The sequence below is a fragment of the Pygoscelis adeliae genome, unplaced genomic scaffold, assembly GCF_000699105.1.
Source record: "Pygoscelis adeliae isolate BGI_AS28 unplaced genomic scaffold, ASM69910v1 Scaffold269, whole genome shotgun sequence".
NCBI lineage: Eukaryota > Metazoa > Chordata > Aves > Sphenisciformes > Spheniscidae > Pygoscelis > Pygoscelis adeliae.
In genome coordinates, this window is record NW_008825610.1 from 1,044,100 (window position 1) to 1,066,172 (window position 22,073).

At 39.3% G+C, this 22,073-nt stretch overlaps 1 protein-coding gene across 1 annotated transcript in view; it reads right to left on the bottom strand.

The window, feature by feature from the left end:
• Positions 1-484: 484 nt before the first annotated feature.
• SH2D4B (SH2 domain containing 4B) overlaps positions 485-22,073 on the bottom strand; it is a 73,864-nt gene continuing 52,275 nt past the window's right edge. The window contains exons 7-8 of the mRNA XM_009332678.1: positions 4,309-4,529; positions 485-577 (exon numbers count right to left, since the gene is read on the bottom strand). Of these exons, the coding sequence (XP_009330953.1) occupies positions 485-577; positions 4,309-4,529 (314 nt within the window). The remainder of the gene's footprint in view (positions 578-4,308; positions 4,530-22,073) is intronic.

Here is a 22,073-nt window from a genome sequence, read left to right on the forward strand (position 1 = left end):
ACATTTTAAGACTGCTTCTCTTGTTATCAAAAGTGCACCACTGAGTAATGAGATTGTCAAAAACCTGAAAAACCCTGCTTTGGAAAAAAGAATCTGTTCACCAATATTGGTACTTCATACAATACTCTATGAATAGTTCCCACCCATACTTCTTGCTGCATTTTGCATTTTCAATCTCAGACATGAAGGAAATTAAGATAGGAACTTAGCGTTCAGTGCAATTGGCCACAACCCCTTGAAAAATTTCTGGGAATAGTCCTCATTTGTAATTTGCCAGTAATTTCTCACCTTTAAAGTGTTAGCAATATGAATAATGCTGATAATTCAGATGCAAACCAGAAATATTTTGGGCCTTCTAATGAGGATACTTTTTGGCCACAAGACCAGTGGCTTTGGAAGTTTGTTAACTACTTTTCAGTGTTTACTTTTGTAGCTAGCTATTACTACAGCTATCCAGAATGCATTCCTGTTAGTCCTGGATCAGTTATTCAAATAAAGGGCTGTAGTCTGGTGGATTCTTCTGCTGTCCACATGGCTCCAGTAGTAGCTCCCCACCTGAGGATGTGATGATTTCTTCCTAGAAAGATAAAACCAATTAAAATATCATTCATAGATGTCTAAGCCTTTCCCTGTCTTCTAAGAAAAGCAACTGATAGCAATAAAGACCATCACTCCACTGTAATTGGTAACCAATTATGAATAAACGCTTGATAAAGTAAGTACGGACCAGCAAAGGGATCCTAACAACTATTCATCTTCTTCATGCTTGTTTATCTCGTACGTATGCCAGTAGTAACTTGTGCTAGTATCAAATAGTGACATCAAAGAGTTGGTGTACAAAAAAGGCTGTGATTTGTACTACCTGTAAGTTGCTACGCTACTTAAGAAAAACAGCTACAGATGCCTATAAAGGATGTTCTCAAGGGTTAATTTAACAGACATGTGCCAGTCCTGCTATGCTACTGCCGTAGTCATTGGGATGAAAGAAGCTTCCCCAGGCAGACTGAGCAAGAGCTCAATGTTGAGTGCTCACACACAACAGTAACAGCTTTCTGACTGATTACAGAGGTGAAAGAGATTAACCTTGCTAGGGTAAAAACAGCCTTTACAAATAGCACCTTTTCTCATTAATTAAATACCCACATGCCAGGTCTGTCATTCCAGTAATTGATTACCGAGATGAATACAAAAAAACTTAGTGGAAAAGTAGAGAACTTGGTCTTGGCACTTTTTCCTAGAGTAATGATAGTTCATTTTTATTTTTGTAGAAGTTAAAGATCTATAGATGCATCAAAATGAGCCAGAATCCAGAATTATATTGACCAAAATAGCAATCCTTCATCTGAAAGTTTAGCTCCAAGTTATGGATCTATATACGGGCCTAACATTTTCAAAACTCATCTAGTTTCTATTGAAATTCAATGGAAATTTGGTGCCTGATTTCCTCAGAACACATGCAGGCTCCCAGTTGTGGTTCCTTCCCAATCACTACATCAGACTGAGAGTAAGTTCAGAAAGTTACTACTCAAATTAAATGCTTTTGAGAAGGTTATGAGGAAGTAAATACAAAGATTTAGCAATTATCTTGGATATGTTATTGCTGCTTTCCACACAGTATTTAAATGCAAATAGTAATAAGAGAAAATGCACACTCACACCCTCTTCCGTAATAAGTTTGTTCTTCCAGCTGATGGTTACCACCCTCTTGGATCTGTCAGCTGAGTTGCTTGAGTGACCTTTTCTTAATTTTTTTAAATCAAAATGACGCAGTTTTAGATTCATAAGTATAAGCAACTAAAAAAGTAGTTATGCCAGTTATGCCAGCCCTGCTCATTTTGATTGAAAATGAAAAAGACCCTCAAAGAGAAGTCCATGCGACTTTCAGGATGGGAAGTATACTCTTGCCAAAAACAGACCCGAGGAAGCAGCAACTTTTCCAAACAATACAGCAATAGCCGCAAGAGAAAGCGTGCCTGCAGTGCAACCGTTTACATAAAGGTTGCATAGCTGGTTACCAGAAGGCTTTGGGACACTTGACAATGTACTTCACCAGAAAGGGCAGGCAGAAAAGCTTCAAAGAAAACCATGTGAGAGACAGGGTAAGATGCCTCCTGAAGTGATTGCCAAAGAGACCAGTTTTAATATAGCTATTAAGCTAGACAATTAGAAGAGAATTGTGTGGCGACATTAAAGGTGAACCAGTTTCTCTGATAGGCTTACTACAGGGGGAGCTGTTAACTATTATCAGGGGACACCTAAGAAAACGTCTTTTTTTTTTTTTTTAATGTCAGGAACTAAAAGCCATTCTGCTTCTGACAAGTGCCCTACTGCTCTCTGTAAATAGATGTGTTTCTAGTACAGTAACTGCCTAGGATGAGCTGTGATGAAAATATAGGAACAAAGCTGGAGCAGAGATGGTTGCAATTGGTTGTCAGCATCACCCCTCTCCGGGAGCACAGGGGATACTGCTTTAGCCAGAGCTCCTACATCCAACGCCTGATTTGTACCGGGTCTGGCTGGGATGGAGTTAACTTTCTTCACAGCAGACTGTACAGTGGTGTGTTTTGAATTTGTGGCTAAAAGAGTGTTGATAACATGCTGATGTTTTGGCTACTGCCGATCAGTGCTTGCACAGCACCAAGGCTTTCTCTTTTCCCCCCTCAGCCCCTGCTGGCAGTGAGTAGGCTGGGGATAAGCGAGAAGTTGGGAGGGGACACAGCCCAGTCGGTTGTCCCAAACTGGCCAGAAGGATATTTCATACCATATAACGTCATGCTCGGCAACAAAAACTGGGATAGGGGAAGAAGGGGGTGGGGGGGTGTGACTTCCAAGGTGGCCACTTGAGAGAGAATTTCATCAAATTAGAGGAGGAGGTATTTTTTGGTCAAATGTGATACCTGCTATCCTCCCGTGTGGAAATGTAATGTCATAGTGATCTGTGAGGGGACACTAAGGCAAACTTCATTTGTCTTAACTTTTTATTTGATCTTAAAATAAAGCCACCTCTGTGTGCACACATGCCAGTAGCTAAGATGGGAGAAAGAAGGTGAGGGAGAGGAGGCCAACCAAAATCTAACTTTCAGAACAAATTAATCATTTTCAGTGAACCTGAATGAGTTTGGGATTTTCTGCCCTTGATTTATTTTTTTTTGTTTGGGGACTTAAAAATCCTATTTAGGAAGTGAACATCTATGCTTTTATGAAGGATATCACATTATAATCTCTGTTCCATCATGTAATGTAAATTCTGAGAAACTCAACTTCTTTTTGTTAAGCCAATAAAATCCAAAATAATCTACTTCTACTGTACTGCTAATAACAATTGAAATGTAAGGATTACAGCTGGAAGAAATAGTGTGCAGGCTTGACTGAAGAGATGTTGCAAGCTAGCTGAAATAAAAGAAAGATTTAAAAGAGAAGGGAAATTAGAAGAAAAATAATCTCTGCGTAGTGTCTGTGAGACTGAGTAGTGAAAAAATTAAAACCTGTGAAGAAAAGGAGGAGAAAAAAATTAATAGAATTAGTTTGAGACAAGAGTGAGAAAAGGATAAAAAAGGAAAGGGAACTAGAAAAGAGAGGATGAAGAGAAATTGTAAGGGTGGCTAAGATAAAAGCAGAATTAAAACTGATGAAGATGGGGAGAGATGCAAGATGATGAAAACAACCTACGCTATCAGAAACAGTGCTACTGTTTAGTCACAGCCTGGCAACAAGAAACACAAGTTAGAGGCAAAGTAATTCAAACCCATCTAAAGTCAAAGACGAGTAGTAAATTACTCTTGTAAGATTGTTTTGGATAATAAGGACTGACTCTTAGCACATCCCTAAAAGACAACCCCTCTACGTTCCCTTCTTTACTGCAGGGCCCCACTCCTCTGCTTTCGCACGTCACAGCCCTCACATCAAAGGTCGAAAAATGCTGAAATTTCATTGAAAGACCTTTCTATGGTATTTCCAATCCAATTTTGCAGAGCAAAGAGGCTCGGAAAGTGTTAGCTCTGTCAGCCCTTATTAGTCCATTTTTAGCCCAGGAGAGCACGCATTGCGTAAGAATCTGCTTAGAAGGGGACACAAATACATGCTGAAGCATTTGAAAGAAGGGGAAAAGCCTTCTGATTCACTGCAACAAAAGACACAAACTATAAATGTTACAGCTAGGCTTACTGTAGAATATATACGTATATTCTTTTCCCCACTATGGTTATAGTGGGGAATATGAAACCACTAGGTGGTTTCAAATTACACGGTTCCTCTCTAAATTATTAATCCATTCCACTCAGCCATTGATCTCTACCTAGCAAGTGTTACCTTGTGAAAATCAATAAGATCTGTCAGTGTTGCATGTCGGTTTGGATCTACCCCCAAGAAGCTGTAGAAATCCCCCGAAGCATCAACCAGGAAGTGTTTGAACCCACTTTGCTGGCGATAAGACAATGCATAGCCCCAGATTTTCTCACTGACTCGCACCAGGAATGTTCCTTCAGATTTATTCATCAACAACTCTTCTGCCTCTTGGCGGCTGATAATACCTGGCAAGAAAAAAACCTATGCTTATGCAGATAACAGGTATGTCAGAGTAAATCAAATGCAACAAATACAGAGCAGAAGTGAAATTAAAATGCCGTAACTTCTCAAGTTTTAAATGTTTATAGGAGGAGTTAGAGCTACGGAGACATTTATGCTATTGGCTTCTGAAGGATAGCTGTAAAAGTTTTGATGGAGCCTGGTGGGATATGCTTTTTAATTAACTGATTAAGAATTGCTTTTTCCCAGCCTTACTGCTTTTTCAAAGGAAGCGCATAAACGCAACTGGCCTATCAGACCAGCGAATTCTGTACAAGTGATCATTTAGCAGACTAGCATGGTTTGGCATTGCAATTTGAATTTGCAATACATTGCTGATATTTGCGATTTTATTGCAGTACTGACTATGTTGCCTTACAACTGTTTTATAGGTCCTAAAGAAGGAACACAAAGCAAGTGCCAAGAGAAAAAGCATTTGTCTGCTTTTGTACATCCATCCACACACACATCCATAGATGCATATAGATAAATTGGAGCACAAAGAAATCAAATCCTGCAACTAACAGCTGCTAACAGAGATGGGTACGTTAGATTGCTTATTCACAGGCTTGCATTTCTAGGGAACATTGTCACAGAGGAAAACAAGAAACAAAGATCATAGTCCTTTCCTCCTGGGACCTTTCAGGTTTGATATCGGAGTAATCGTCTCCTCTAGTTAAAACCGGTAGCCATGAACTAAACAGAGTACCAATACAAGGAAAAGATTGAATATTGTATTTGTTGACCAGAAGTGAGCTAGTCTTTACGATTCATAACGAACAATAATGAGTTATGCACCTTGCTCCAGGACAAGAGAAGACAAAATTAGTTGGGGCTTCTTACAGTACGTAACTGTCATCCTATGGTCGTTTGCTCTATGAGCCAACTTACCTCTCTGGACAAACTCCATCAGGGAACAAACTCTCTCCCCCTACCCTGGTCACCAAGCAGTTGTTTTATAGGTGAATTCATTCCTTTGCTGTACGACAAACTTATTTGTCAGGGCAAAAGAAGGATCACAAATTCAGATTTTCAGAGTAAGCAAGGGATAAAGTTTAACAGGAGTAGAGCTTTCAAGAACTTTCCCATGTTACTCTTCTGTGATGGAACAATCTTCATATCTCTTTTTTCCTTCTGATCCTAGGACACAACACTGAAGTTGCTGGTACTTCTGCTTGCAAACAGGGTATAACAGATAAACCCTATTCTGATCACACCCCACGTAAAATCAGAATTGCACCCAGCGCTGAATCAGGTCTTACCATCCACCTAGAGAGCCTGGCTCCAATTTCTCTGGTAGGCCTAGCAGACATCAAGCTTATGTCTCATACTTATCTGTGACATACCAGATGCTCGCTTTGATCAGGAACAGATGTGGAATTAGGCCACCCTGAATGTAAATGTGGCACAAATGTCAATAAACAAGATATGTACATGTTCCAAAGTTACTCTCTGTGAAGCTAAACTTTCTGAAAACAATACATGTAATATTTAATGGAACTCCTTGTCATCATAGAATCCTACACATGTCCTAGTGAGAGTTCCATGGTGTCCACGTACTGAAAAGCCACATTGTTTTAGTGTAATAATAACCATAGCCCAGGGATTACCAATTCGTGCAAAGAAGGGCCTGCCTGAAAGACCAAAGTTTGGGATGCTCTAATTAAGCCCACAAGGAAAATTATGCCTCTGGGAGACATAGGAGGGGACTGAGGAGATCTGGGTCCTAAAAGCAAGTACTGTGTGATGTTAGGAAAGATAGAAAAGCATCTCCTTCTTTCAGTTTTTCTCTGCTTTGAGGCAATGAATTTCTTTTACAGTTTTACTTGGTGCAATGATGAACACGACAAGGGCTCAATCTCGGTGGGGCTCAGAGGTCCCTACTGAAATATCCTCAGTCCTAAGAAGAAACATACACATATATACTCTGCTGAATGACGTACAGTTCTCTTTTCTGGAGGATATTACAGTATCTTTGCACCAGGCATGCAAAACAGGCAGTAAACATGCAAACATACGCATTTGTTTAGAAACAGCATGCAACTGCTCAGCCAACAGTGTCAATTACTGCACTTTGCAAAACTAAAAACAGTTTTATTGGAAGAATTCCAAGATGAATTGTTAAAAATTCTTGAACTCTGTTCAAATGAAGAGATAGTACTAATACGAATCCATATGATATAGCATATTATGTGAAGCTGTATCACTAGATCCCGATACCAGGTGCCACGTGCCAAGAATTACACAAAAATGGATTCTGAAATCACACTAGTTGTTAAGGCAAATATCCAGTCTTCTCTCAAATTGCCCTAATTTAAATATACAATGAGAGGTTTTATTAGTGATTATGATGCCTACTTTCTTGACAAATCTCTGCTAGAAATACATGCACTAACAAGCTCAGAGCATTCAATGATACAGGAAAGGATAAACAGTTCCATCACCAGCAAATACTACCTTAACTCCAATAATCAATATTTATACTGTAATTCTAGATTGAAACCATGCCGGTAACTTTTGGGATAGGAACTGGGTGCTGTTACAACTACCCCTTCTCTAAGCAGTGTCAGAACTGTTATGCAGCCCTGCTAGGGAATGGGGTGGCCTAGACAATTTAGCACCAATAAAAATAGAGGGTTTGTAAAAAAGGAGAGTTGTAAAAAAAGAGGGTTCGTATTATATGGTGAACATTATTCTTAGGATATTTCTAGGGTTTGAGTGACCATCACTATCAGGCATATGATAAGAAATTCATTTAGCGTCAATTAGGTTAATGCTAAACAATCTGTTCACCTGCTCTCAACTCCCACCAGTAGAGCTAAAACACTGCAGGCTTCCACATGGTGTTATCTTCTTTGCCAGACCTATCATTGAGTAGGTAAGAAATGCTACATTGCTCCAGGCCAAGTTCTTTTTTGTTTTAATTCTCTTTTCTGCTAAAGATGGTGTAATAAATTATCAGTCAGCTGCTTTCTTCCCTTTTTCTCTCCTGATTCTGTTAACAGCTCATGAGAAACTATCTTTCCCCACCACCTCCTCTCTCTCTCTGCCTCCCAGTTATTTTATTTTGCTCTGGTTCAATTCTTCAGTGGGTGGTGATTGCAGCAATGAAAACCTCCCTCCACCCTTTAAAAAATGTTATACTGTTCTCAAGACAACTAGAAAAAGAGTGGCACTGCTCACTCCTGAGACGGCTGTAGAGAAATAAACAACATCTGTGAAACCCCTACATGAACATTTTAAATTGTTTGAACTGAAGTCAAGAAACCTTGGTTTCCCAAGGCTCTGGTAAGAGGTTTAGAATCACCGATGCTCTTATTTGTGCTAGTTAGGACATTAATTAGAAATATTATCTGGAAAAGAAACCACTGATGCTTGGAAAGCTGATTTCCCCCTCTTTCTAATTCTTGCTAATTTCTTAAAAAAAAAAGAAAAAAGGCAACATCTTCCCTTGGTGTAAAGCAACGCTGTGTCAAAAGCAGTAATCCTGTCACGTAAGCACAACTTTGCAAATCAGTCATTTAAATAAATACCTCACAATTAATCAGTCTATCATCAATATCATCATTTTAACTCGTCATGTGGCCAAATACGCAATAGCGTATTTGGACAGCAGTTAGCTACCCCGCTGAAACTCACTTACATCTTCTACCTGTCATGCCAAACAATTTCCCTCAGAGTATACAAACTGCTGTTGTCTATAACAAACTGTTATAGTTTGTTAATATAGTTTGTTATAGTTTATAGCAAAGAGCAGTAGGGTTTTGACTGGGAGAGGACCAAAGGTGTAACTAACTGCTCTAGAAAGCATGGAAACCCTGTCAGCTGGCTTGACTTTTAGCTCCCTGCCCTCCAAATTTCACTGCATGCATCTATCGCATTACATGCATCTACCTGTCCACTTTAAACATTCGAGTTTTGCAATGCTTATACATATTAACATTTTGGATTCTTAGCAAGAGAATAAAATTTTGGAAGACAGTTATTTCAAGTCATAGGACATTCATCATCAACTGACAAGTTACAGTTTATCAGCTTCATTTTTAAATACAGTGCCTGTAATGACAATTTGTAGATGATAGGCAAGTCTTAACATTCTTGTTGTAATTATGTTCTTTTCACTGCCACCAATCTTCCAAAAAGGAAAAAGAACATCCTAACATTTAGAGTATATCAAGCTCACGTGGGAACTGAAGAGTCCATTATGAATTTAGTGGGCACAGCTAAGAAATCTCGATGCTGCCTTCAAGTTTACAGCAGCCTCAATAGCAGAAAATGCTATTCTGAAATATTATGCAATGACACTTCAGCTTCCCACTCTTCTCTCAGCATTATCCTACATACATCCTTGAGTGAAACCCAGGAGGTGAAATACATAAATATTTGCTAAGAGAATGCCATAACAAGCATGAATCCAAACCAGAAAAGCTGATAAACTTTGCCAAGGCAAGACTATATAGTAGAAGTCTAAAATTAGTTTTTTGATTATGCCGATAAAGTTACATCATGTCCATTGTTGTAATCTGCCAGTGGTCTAATGTAATAACAATGTCAATATATAAAGAAAATTTGGCCTTTAATGATCCATATATTTTTAAGATGCATTTGTGCATTTATATATGCTAAGAGGTCGACTAAGATTAGAGGGACAGCAGGTACAACCACAGCCCAGAAGCGTTCGTTCGTTTACCCTTATGCAACAGAAGCTATTTGCTTAGCTGATGTTTTCGCTTTTCATATTTTTTCATTAGCTGGATCTCAAACACTCCAGTGCATGAGGTTTTACTCACAGAGCAAAAGCGTCACAAACACTGGCATGAATAAATATTAATGAGAGCATTCGTGCCAAAAGTGCTTTCATGACCGTTATGAAAAGCCTTCTGTTTCATACCAAATTGATTTGTTGAACAATTATGAATATTCACAGGTAATCAATGAAGAGGAAAGAGATTCATCCTGTTTATACAACTTAAGACATCTAACCAGGGAAATGTGTGATTTAGGTCACCAGTCAAAATTAGGAGCAGGATCCAAAACACAGAGAAGCCAATACCAGTCTCTATTTTGTTTTCAATGGGATTTGATCAAAGCCCATGTGAATACTAATATTCCTGGCAATCATCACATGAATAATTCACATGCTAAAGGTGAGACAGACACATTACACCTGGAGCAAGTGTAAACAATAAATAAATGAGTAAACACAAGGAATTATGAGGAATTAGCAGATAACTCCTGGATAATGTAAAGGACTATATTTGTCCAACTATACAGGCAGATCTAAACAGTAATTTGAAAGGTAGTGATAAAATGGCACAAGGGTTAGAAGGATCAGTTTGCTAAGCACCAGCCAATCCCTTCCATTTTTTGGAACTGAAAAACTGAGCTAGACAGATGTACTACTATAACTATTCCATTTGGAATAAAATAAGTTTTAAAAAAAAATTTCCAAATAAATTTCCTCTCTCTGAGACTTGAGAGTCAAAAGTTGCATTACAGCTCACCTTGCAAAAAAGCTGAAACAAATTTCAGAACAAACCAGTATAAAAGCCTGAAAATAAATTTGTATAGAATAGATTTTAGGGTGTTGGGTATTTTTAATCAAAACAGAAAAGTTCCAGTTTGAGGAGAGGAAAATACGTCATTGGTTTTTCTGCCTACATCATTATAATAATAAAAATCATGTAGCTGGAAGTGAAGACCCAACCTACTTGGCATCAAAATATGAATACAGACGATCAGTTTTGAAAGAAATAATCAGAAAGGTGAACAGAAATTCAGAAGGGATTCATCCAACTGCAGCCAGTATGGTTTAGGAAGAGCTGACGGCCTGTGTTAGCATGCCAGCATTAACATAAACCACTGTCAGGAAGTGCAAGAACAGCTTGTAAGAACACTTTTCTATGAACCTAATGGAGGGAAGATATACACAAGGAACAAACACAAGCTAAGATGAAAACTGAAGCTGGGGAACTAAGGTTTAGAATAAATCTGAACTTTTTCAGATCCTGTAATAAGGTGGGATAGTAAAGGCTTGAAACAAATGTTCAAACGCGTGACAGTAGCAACCAGCTCTGGTCTAGGAGAGGGTGGAAAATCCAGCTCCTTCAACCACTCAGAAAGATCAAAAGCATAAAAGCAGGGAAGATGAAGGGATTGCTTCCCTGCAATGCAAGAAGTAGAGCAGCTATAGTTTATGCTCTCAAGGAAAAGCAGTCTCTACATCACTCAAAGCAATAGTTTCCTCAGGTTGACTTTTTCAATTCTCTCCCACAGGTGCAAGTCTATATGTGGACTCTTAAGCTGACTGAACATACTTATGGTTGTTCATTGGGAAGGACACAATTAATCTACAAAACTATGGTGTCTAGAATGAATATGTTATCCTTGAGACTACCGATGATACGTATAATTTAAAGAACACTGTTCTCGGTTACGGTGGTTTATGGACTGATCTGCAACTGAAATACCCAAAGGATAATGTAGGTCATACCGCGTCATTTCTCCGGCATTTACAGCAGGAGTAGCGTGCACAATTAAATAAGTGCACAAATATTTGCAGCAATAGCATCTTACAATGTGCCACTCTATTAAAAAGGTTTCATCCTCTCCTTCTCCTTCCTTTTAGTCACAATACTTTTTTGGATAGTGCAACAAAACAAATAGTGAAAGAAGAGATCAATAGTATTGTGTGAGAAAAGCTATGGCTGAGAGATAACAATAGCTCTGCCTCTGCTATTTCACAATAGAAGCAGTAAAGAAGCAAGGGAGTAAATCGAAGGTGGCTGGTAATAGAAACAAAGCTGTTGAAGCTATTCACCATCTGCTGTTAATGCAGGATAAACTCACATGGGACTAAATCTTCAAAAGAGTTCTGCTCCCATTTAGGCATCAAAATAAATGGCCAGTTTTTTTTTAAAAAAAAACAAAAAACAAAAAACAAACAAAACAAAACCACCTAACAAAACCCCAGCACAATGACCATTTTTTTTTTCAAAACCTGGCCACAAGTGTCATGGCAAGAGCCCAAGAGCCAAGGGGTGCCAAGTTCCTATGAAATGCTTTTCCTACTTACAGCTGGTGAGAACGCAGATATTTCATGCTGTGCTGCATGTTGGTAATCTGATTTAAGTCCTAGTAAATAGCACAATATCCATAAATGTTACTAAGTAAGGGGCTGTAGGCCTCTGTGCTGATAATAGAGAAAAGATGTGCAATAGGTCACAAAAAGGCAAAACCTAAAGTATGAGTAGATAAACTAAAACCTTCCTGTCTGCATAGAACTGCAATGGGAGGCAAAGCTGGGATGTATTTAGAAATCAACAGGTAAAATGCACATTTGAAATACACCGGCCATGTCGCAGATAGGTTATCTGAGTACTCGGTGGTCAGTACGGGGACGGCCTCCCCTCTGAGCTGCGTAGGCAAAGTGAAGTGACACTGGATAGGGAGCCTCTGGAGAAACCTTTCGTTCTTCCACATTCACCACCTTTTCTTCTGCGCAAGCTCAGGAGCAATGCATGCAGTAACATACCTAAGACAGAGATAAGTCTGTGCTGTTGAAAGGTGAGCCAGAGCCCATTACCCATTCTTCACCATGCCTCTCCTTTGTAACCATCCTGGTGCGTTTAAGATATATGCAGAATTGGAAATCAACACATCAGTGAACCTCAGCTACCTCTCCAGTGGGCCTTGTGCAGTATGGAAAGTATGCTCTGGGCTACGTACAGACATGTATAGAAAACCAAGGCCCAGAGGAATAATGTTTTTCTGATGGCAAGAGATCCCTTCAGGCAAGGATGAGGCATATTGATAATGCACCATGCCCTAAACAAACTCTCCTTGAAGACTTGTGTGGTGCATAGGACTGTCTTGAGCCTTTATACACAGGAGAAATTCACCAAGGAAAAGTATCATATGTAAAAATATATAGAATATATAGGCCTGTTTTGTTGGATTTTTTACTTTTTTTTTTTTTAAATTAATATGGATTCATCTCTCTGTTCTGCCAGGATAAAGCAGTTCTAAGCATAAAGAATACTCAGACCTCAGAAGCTTTAATTCCCTAAGGCTGAGATTCCTTAAAGCAATTAAAAACCTACTGAAATTCTGAAGGAAATGGGTGCCTTACGTTCCTGGGAATCTTTGAAAAATCCTGTCTAAATGAGTAGCACAGTTATAATGGGTATTTTTCTTCAGGTTTACAGAAAATCAGATGTGCTACATCCATTGTTGCCAGTGCGGCTCACAGTTAATTCCCTATGCACTCTGCAGAAAATATACCCCTTAATTGTCTCCTTTAAAGTTCATTCTATACCCAAAGTATCAAACACTGTAAAAACCCTTTATACTCACTGTCAAAATATTTACACCATGTTCACTAACAAGCAGTGCAGCACATAAAAGACAGGCGTTTGCATTACTTGTCTGAATGCACCACTGGTATAATGGAGCTATAAATTTTTCTGTTAATGTCTCCTCAAAGCGTAGTGTTGGCTTCTTTCTTTCCTTCCTTTCAGATCAGCCTATAGAATGCATTAGCCAGGAGGAAAACAAAGATTTCAAACCCTCTCTTCTCTTTGTACATTATTGATTGTCACCTATCAGAGGAGAAAAGGTAGCACAAAAGACCTTTAACCTTTTATCTCATATATATATTTCTTGATTTTTTTCTTTAGAGAGGGGCCCTTTTGACCTGAAATCCCTGCATTAAACCTCTGCTTTACCCTTTAATTTTTCAGTTTTCTCTTATCATCTGAACAGCTTCTGCAAAGAAGCTCATTTAAAAAAAAATGGAACAGTTAACCATTCCATTTTCAGCGATTTCTCAAACGACGTTCTCTGTGTGTACTTTACCATGTATGATCAGTAAATTGACAGAAATTTAGGGGCAAGAATATTTAATTTTGTATTGTTTTCACTGACAAACGTTGGAAGCCTCTATGTTCTAGTAAAGTCAATGAAAGATCAACAACAGGGAGGTCCCAAGCACCTAACTAGGATGCCTTACATAAACAGTACAAATATTCTTGAAAATGATGGTTTTTTCTTTGCTGATAGGATGACTGGAAAATGAGAAAGTAGGTTTTTTTTTAAAAAATAAATCAGTAAATACTTCCAGGCCTATATAAGCATCCTAGACGCTGTTATAGATAGCTGACATTTGCTGCAAATAGCATGGAAAATAAGCGTATTCATGAGGATATCTGCAAACTCCAAATAAGAAACAAGCATGCTTTAAGAAAATATCAGTAAACTAATCCAAATAGGGAACTTTGTTACAAATATTATTCCTGTAGGATGTGTCCACCTCCTTACAATACAGATGGGATTGAATTTTTATTTCTATTATGTGTGAAAAAGGTAGCCAACTATACAGACTATCAATAAACTTTTGTGATAGGTGCATGATGTGACACATGCAAAGTAGATATTAAGCCCTTACTGTATCTTCTGAAACGCTAAAATTTGCTTAATCAGTAAAGCACACAGAAATACCTCACTGGAGCAGCCTGACAGGGCGTCGTGGTTTAACCCCAGCAGACAACCGAGCCCCACCCAGCCGCTCGCTCACTCCCCCCTGGTGGGGTGGGGAGAGAATCGGAAGGGTGAGAGTGAGAAAACTCATGGGCTGAGATCAAGACAGTTTAATAGGGAAAGCAGTTTAAAATTCCTTTAACAAGGCATTCATTCACTGCTTCCCATGGGCAGGCGGGTGTTCAGCCATCTCCAGGACAGCAGGGCTCCATCACGCCTAACGGTGACTTGGGGAGACAAACGCCATCGCTCCCAACGTCCCCCCTTCCTCCTCCTTCCCCCAGCTTTCTGTGCTGAGCATGACGCCATATGGTGTGGGATATCCCTTGGGTCAGTTGGGGTCAGCTGTCCCGGCCGTGTCCCCTCCCAGCTTCTTGTGCCCCCCCGGCCTGCTCGCTGGTGGGGGGGGGGGGAGGGCAGAAAAGGCCTTGACCCTGTGTCAGCCCTGCTCAGCAGTAACGAAAACATCCCTGTGTTATCAGCACTGTTTCCAGCCCAAATCCAAAACACAGCCCCGTACCAGCTACGGGGAAGAAAATTAACTCTACCCCAGCCACAGTCGCTTTGAGGTGCACCTGGTCCAGCCTGGCCTTCTCTATGGACCACAATGCCTTCAGAGATACACCTGCTCCAGCATGGCCTTACCCACCGCCACAGTCCCTTCAGAAGTAAATCTGCTCCCAGCCAAAACCAGCACACAGGGCTAGAAATAGTACAGTGGTGTAATACAAAAACACTGTAGAGCAAAGAAGCTGATTTAAGCTCTGATCCTCGTCCAGCAAAGAGAGAAACACATCTGTTCTGGAACAATGGTCACTGATACTGTGTTTTGTGTGAAAATTGAAAAGCGTGGCAATGTGTTAGAAGGTTAGTGGTCAGTATTCACCATCCTTTCTCCAGGCAGACCAAATATTTGCATTCATTCAGTCTTGGTCTTGCAAGCAACAGAGGAAAAAGAAAGGGAAATTCTAGCTTGTGGGCATCATTTGCAGCACTTCTTAACCACTTCACTTGTTTACATTGCTCATCTTGTAACTTCTCATTTAAATCCTCAAATTTTGCTGAATTTGAAAGTGAGAGAGAAAATCTTCTGGTATGCAAATGAGATCTAAATCAAGGAAAAAGATGAGAAAGCTGATCTGTGAGAGGAGAGGATGAGAGAGCAAAAGCCCTCCTGGGATCTATTTATGTTCTCATAACTCCAGCCATCGTAAGTCTGTGTTCCTCCTAAATACTTCTGAGGGCAGCATGGACATGAAAAGACATGGAAGACTGAGCTTTTACCAAACCAACTGCACAAAACAAAATAAAGCCCCCAGTGAGATTTTTGTTTGCTTTAGATTTCTGTAAAAAGGCAAAGTAGAAGACTTAGTTAAATGTAGTCTCTTTGTAGCCGCTTCCTGGCTTTGTACAACCCATTCTGAGGCAACACTGCCAGATGACACTCCAGGGGGGAACACAGGGACCAAAGACAAGAATGGTGCATGGAATAGCACTACTACTAAGTAGCCTTGGCTGGGATGACATTCCGGCAGAGGCACGGTTTCAAGGAGCCCGTTACTGGCTGATGGATAGCTGCTGAAGGAGAGTTGGGAGGTGCAGTTCTGAACACACGGAAACTGAGAAAAGTTTGTGAGGTTGGGGGGAATTCTTTCTTGAATCAAGGGCTCCTTTGAAAAAGAATTTAAAGAAGTATTCATATAAGAGTAGAAATTATTTGCAATTCAAAATCATCAATCACTGGACGCTTTGAACGCTGAAGGCGCCGGAATCAGAATTGAGTGCAAGTTCTCTGATTTGCCACGCAAGCTGCATTTGGAACTTAAAACTCTCCACACCTGCTCACTTAGCGCGTGCAAACGTTACCGTTTCCCACTGCCTGCAAGTGGAAGACGAGTATGAACAACTGCAAGCGTTACAACTACTGTCAGTCTCAGAGAGCGCTTTTGAAAAAAACGTGACTTACCGGATTTTTATCAGCTTGCCGCTTCACTCAAGTATATATGGACAGTTAACCACCAAGTTTTTCTTTGAATACCGGTGCCAGAAGAAATGCTTGTACTTGCAAATCAACAGGTGTTTAATCTCAACAAGAAAGACAAGTGAAGCACAAAACTTCTACCTAGAAGGATAAACTATGCAATCCTTGAAAACAGCATACATATTTTACTAGCTCTGAAATAAGCATTACTGACTGGAGCGTGGAATACTTTACAAAACATGTAATTCCATAAGCACTATTTTAAAAATTAAATGCTAAAAAATATACAATATATTTATTTTAGCACCAGGTTCTGCTTCTGTGCTACACATTTTAATATACTGATGTTTCTTAAGGAGTAAAATGCTTCTTTCTGTCCTCAAATAATTTTGACATAAGAAAAACACAATGTGCTAAACCCACTGATATATGGTTTCACTTACAGCCTTACAGTATTGATATGTAAATCATTTTTGATGCTTCCGAATTGTGAATACATGGATGCTTAGGCAAACAATCATTTATGTTTGCAAGTGCACACTGGATCCTTTGTGTAACCAGCCCCTCTTCTAAAAACGTGGCCACTTTTAAGGATGTATGGAACAGAGAGCAATAATGCACGTTCATTAAAAACCGTGGTTACCCCACCATTTGTATGCTCTATCATGAATATACCACTTCTAGAGGAAAACAGGGGATTTAATTCAGTGCCCATGAAATTCTTCGTGTTTAGGCTGTGACTATGACATTATACTGAATAAATGATACAGTAAATCAACATAAACTCTGGCAGAACAGTTAGGGCCTGATTTGCTTTTGCCTCGTATGTTGTGCAGTCATTTATTCTGGGGCGGTTTTGTGGCCCATTATACCCATTTTCCCATCATGTAACTGAGTACAGAGAAATACAGAGAAATTAAAAAATCAGGCCCTTGTCCACACAGACCGGACCAAGACAATCAGCTGCCAAAAAGCTTTCTAATAATAATAGTAACAAATTCCTGAGAATTGTAATATGCTATGATTTCGTATCAAAAGGAATAAGAAGGACACCAACCTTAACTCCTAGTGCAGGTTTCCTGTGCCGCTATTGCCAGAGCTGTAAATACCTATGAAACATGGCCACTGGATTTACTAAATGAAGAAAGTGAACAAATTACTTAGATAATGGGGAGGTACTGGCAAATTTCATCAAGCCAAGTGAGAAGTAGCAAAGTGAACAAGAAGAAGATTCTTAGATCATGAGTTAATTGCACTGGAGGCTGCACGCTGCAGAGATTGACTATAAAAAGACAAACAAAAGCAAAGCAGCCCTATCTATATCACCATATTTTATGGGCACTCCTGCCTTTATCACAGCATCTCCAAGAACCATACGAAAAACCCAGGAGGGAAAACCAGCGCATTCAGTCATGAGATAAATTATAAAAAGGCTGCAATTTTTAATGGTTAAAACTCAGAGAAAATCAGCAGCGCCACTTTCCTAAGCTCATCCTAGGAAAAAAAAAAAGAGAAAAAAAAAAGGAGTCACGTTCTCAGGTATTCTTTCCTTCTCCACATTGCCATGAAGCTCATCGATATGTCTCATATAAAAGCAGTATAATTTCTTCATTACAAAAACAAAGTATGTTTAAGAATATCTTCAATACATACTTAAGTTTTTCACAATTTTGGTGAATTAAGATAAAGCCCAACACTTCAAATTTGGACTTAGAAACTGAACTTACTGTCTTTATTAGAGGGTTGACATATTTTATTTTGCAGAGATTGACTATAAAAAGACAAACAAAAGCAAAGCAGCCCTATCTATATCACCATATTTTATGGGCACTCCTGCCTTTATCACAGCATCTCCAAGAACCATACGAAAAACCCAGGAGGGAAAACCAGCGCATTCAGTCATGAGATAAATCATAAAAAGGCTGCAATTTTTAATGGTTAGAACTCAGAGAAAATCAGCAGCGCCACTTTTTTCAGCTCATCCTAGGAAAAAAAAAAAAAGAGAAAAAAAAAAGGAGTCGTTCTCAGGTATTCTTTCCTTCTCCACATTGCCATGAAGCTCATCGATATGTCTCATATAAAAGCAGTATAATTTCTTCATTACAAAAACAAAGTATGTTTAAGAATATCTTCAATACATACTTAAGTTTTTCACAATTTTGGTGAATTAAGATAAAGCCCAACACTTCAAATTTGGACTTAGAAACTGAACTTACTGTCTTTATTAGAGGGTTGACATATTTTATTTAGCTGCAGTAAAGCAACCAAAAATATAGATTACAGCTTCAGGCAAACAGGAAATTTACCTTAATCCTCTTTAGAATAAAACTTAAAAAACCAAACGAGATGTACTGAATGAATGCACATTTTAAGAACATCTGAATAACAATGATCATGCTAGTGGTACAAAAAGGAAGACAACTGGATTGGCTTTAGATGAGCAGGTGTCACCGATAGTTCTATCGATCCAAATAGTTTTCTCCATGATGCATCTCTGCAGCAGAAATAATATTGAATAAATACTTAAATAACTTTCCATAAAGGCAATTACTTTGCAGTTCTACCTAAGACAAACAAGCTTCACAATTACTACCGTGAAACAGAGAAGTAAGATTTTCACATGAGTAAGGACTATTAGACATTCAAAATCTGCTCGTATGTAAACTGAAAACCAAATCTCTCCATGTACATCCATACTTAGTAAGCTTTATGCAAATACCAGATTTCTGTGAACAAACATCTTGACTAGTGTAATACAAAATGCACCACGACAGAGAGGTGATATCTAGGTTGATCAAGTTTTTGAGCATTAGGAATGTTCAGAGCCTTCTTCGGGAGTCTTCCTGGTATACTGCTAGTTTAAATGGCTTTATTTTATGCTAGTATTGATTTGTCATTCAGTACACCGGGAATGCGTTATGAATACAACTGCATTAATTTAGTGGTCGCACTGTAAGAGCATTTGCCCAATGAAAGGACACTGAAATGTCTAGAAGTTAATTGAGTTACATGGTGGTAAACAATATATCACATTACAGCCTCTGACAAGCTGCTAATTTTCTAGAGTTGCTGATGTTTTCCACTGGCCTTTTTATATTGATACTGATTTGTATTGATGTACCTGTGCTATTTTAATTTTAATTTGCTTTTTATCTGAGTATATGGAAGTTAGATTTTGATTCTTCATTGCATCCAACAGGACTCATTAAACCTCTAGTTCGACCTCCAGCTCCATAAGCAACGAGAATTGACTTTTTGATTCTGGGGTCCATTCTACATCAGCCCTAGGAAGGCAGCCCAAGGCTCATTCAGGTGGGCAGGGACCAGAATGGCATCGTCACTAGGGTGCGGTAAGCTCCAGCTTCTCTCTTCCCATGGTACGTTTCCTTGTACCTTCTGACATAGCTGAGGGTTGCTCTATCATCCTGGCATGAAACTATTAATTTCAGGAAGAACCTAGACTACTGTTATAAATTTGGCCCACAGTTTATAGCTAATTCGACACACTGTCATGAATACAGTGAGTAGATATCAGCTGATAATTATATAGCGCAACTGGCTCTGCAATCACCACAACAATTTGTAAGTGTAAGGTATAAAAACTTTTCAGGAGTTCTTGATTGTGAATTAGAGGGAAGAAAAGCAGTTTAATGCATTCTCAATTTGTTTTTAAATAATAACAAACCCCTTGGTTATTAACAAAAATACATCTCACGCTCAAAAATAACCGATCAACCCTTCTCCTTTTTGTAATGAAATTAATAGATCCAGACATGTATACAAATACATGCATGTGCCCATGATGGTCTTCAAAAGCACACGTATCTTACAGCTCACCTAGAACACTATAATCTTATAGGTGTTGAAGAAGCTGTCAAGATACCTTTTCCATAAACCTAAATGACAACTGTAATAGTGAATCACAGTATCAGCAGAGCTCACTCAATAGAAGGAGAAAAATAAAAGTCACAGTTAACATGGAGCCCTGGAATTCAAATTTTACAGCTGGTGTTACAACAGATAACTAAGCAGAAAAACGTACTGTGTTCTTCGCTTTTCATGCTTTATTCATAGGTGAAGGAAAATGCTTTTGCCTCAAATATATTCCAGTTGTGTAAGGTTAAAGAATGCATACATTTTTTAGGTACATTAGCAGTCAAATCTGAAATCTAATTACATCTGTGAGAATCTTCCAGATGATATCACTGAGCTTGGAAGAAATCTTTCTACATGTTTTTTAATCAAGTAATCATTAGGACTTTTATTGCTAAAAGGGATATGAATTTAAATCATGCTGTATCTGGAGTATTTTCCCACATTCAAATTAAAATAGCAGTTCCAGATAGATTTCTATAAAGCAGTTTGATTGTGGTACTTCCTGTAAGTACTTAAGAAACTATACTTCTTTATTCAGCTCAAAGAAAAATAAATCTAGGGATAATATTGATAACTAATTTTTCTTCTCACACACTTGGCTAGATTTGGGAACTTTGAGCTAACTTTTTTAATTACAGTGCTTTCTAGCTGCTTGCAACATTCTTGCATATTGATTTAGTGTACTGTTCCTCGGGGGAAAAAGTTACCTTTAATCACTCAATAAAGTGAACCAGACGCTGAAGCACTGTTGAAAGTCAAATGAGAATAACATTGGGATAGTAAAAACTTGACGCCTAATGAGTGGCAGTATAATAACCACGTGCAGCTCTTACAGTGATCCAGTTCTGGACATCCTCTGGGGTTTGACCCAGCTCTCAGTTAAGCCACTAAAAAACAGCCACTAAATAGCCTCATTTCCTACCAGCACTGGAATTTCGGTGAGTGAGCTAGCAGCTAGGCTCAAACTCACAGCAGGATAATCTGAATTAGGTGTTTGAAGCCACTACTAAGTAAGCAGAAATGGCTTCAATGGCGGGATCAGCTTCATCTGAGGTTCTGAAAAAGTTACAAACAGAAGCAAACAGAATTTTTTACTTAATTTCAAATACAAAGTCTGGAATTGAGTCTTTCATCTGTGCTAAATTTCATCAATGGAACTATTCCAGTTTACATGATAAAGGGATCTGGACACAGACAGCCAGCGTGCTGTCATTTGTTGCTACCACCATCTTAGCTCTCAAAGCTTCTGTCCCTACCCTGTAAACAGTAGCATGGTTAAGAGAGAAAAGAGGAGAGGGAGCTCTGTCCCATGACTAATGAACTATTACTTTCTTGTATTTTGGATTGAAATATCTATAAATGTTTGCAGCTCACTTCAACTACAAAAGATTCTTTTCATCAAGCATACCGGAATGAATTTACAATAGCCACGTGCACTCATTAAAGATCCATGCTATGTTTAATTGTGAGAAGCAGTGGTAACAGCAGTGGCAGAATGTTCCATGGAATTAAATATAATTTAGATCTGAGTCCTCCCTATCACGGATTAAGAACTATTGTGTATTATATTCACCAAGCTGAGTGGTGCGGTCAACATGCCAGAGGGACGGGATGCCATCCAGAGGGACCTGGACAAGCTCGAGAAGTGGGCCTGTGTGAACCTCATGAGGTTCAACAAGGCCAAGTGCAAGGTCCTGCACCTGGGTTGGGGCAACCCCTGGTCTCAATACAGGCTGGGGGATGAAGGGATTTAGAGCAGCCCTGCCGAGAAGCACTTGGGGGTACTGGTGGGTGAAAAAGTGGACATGAGCCAGCAACATGCGCTCGCAGCCCAGAAGGCCAACCGTATCCTGGGCTGCATCCAAAGCAGCGTGGCCAGCAGGTCGAGGGAGGGGATTCTGCCCCTCTGCTCTGCTCTGGTGAGATCCCACCTGGAGCACTGCGTCCAGCTCTGGAGCCCTCAGCACAGCAAAGACACGGACCTGTTGGAGCAGGTCCAGAGGAGGGCCACGAAAACAATCAGGGGGATGGAACACCTCTGCTGTGAAGAAAGGCTGAGAGAGTTGGGGTTGTTCAGCCTAGAGAAGAGAAGGCTTTGGGGAGACCTTATTGCAGC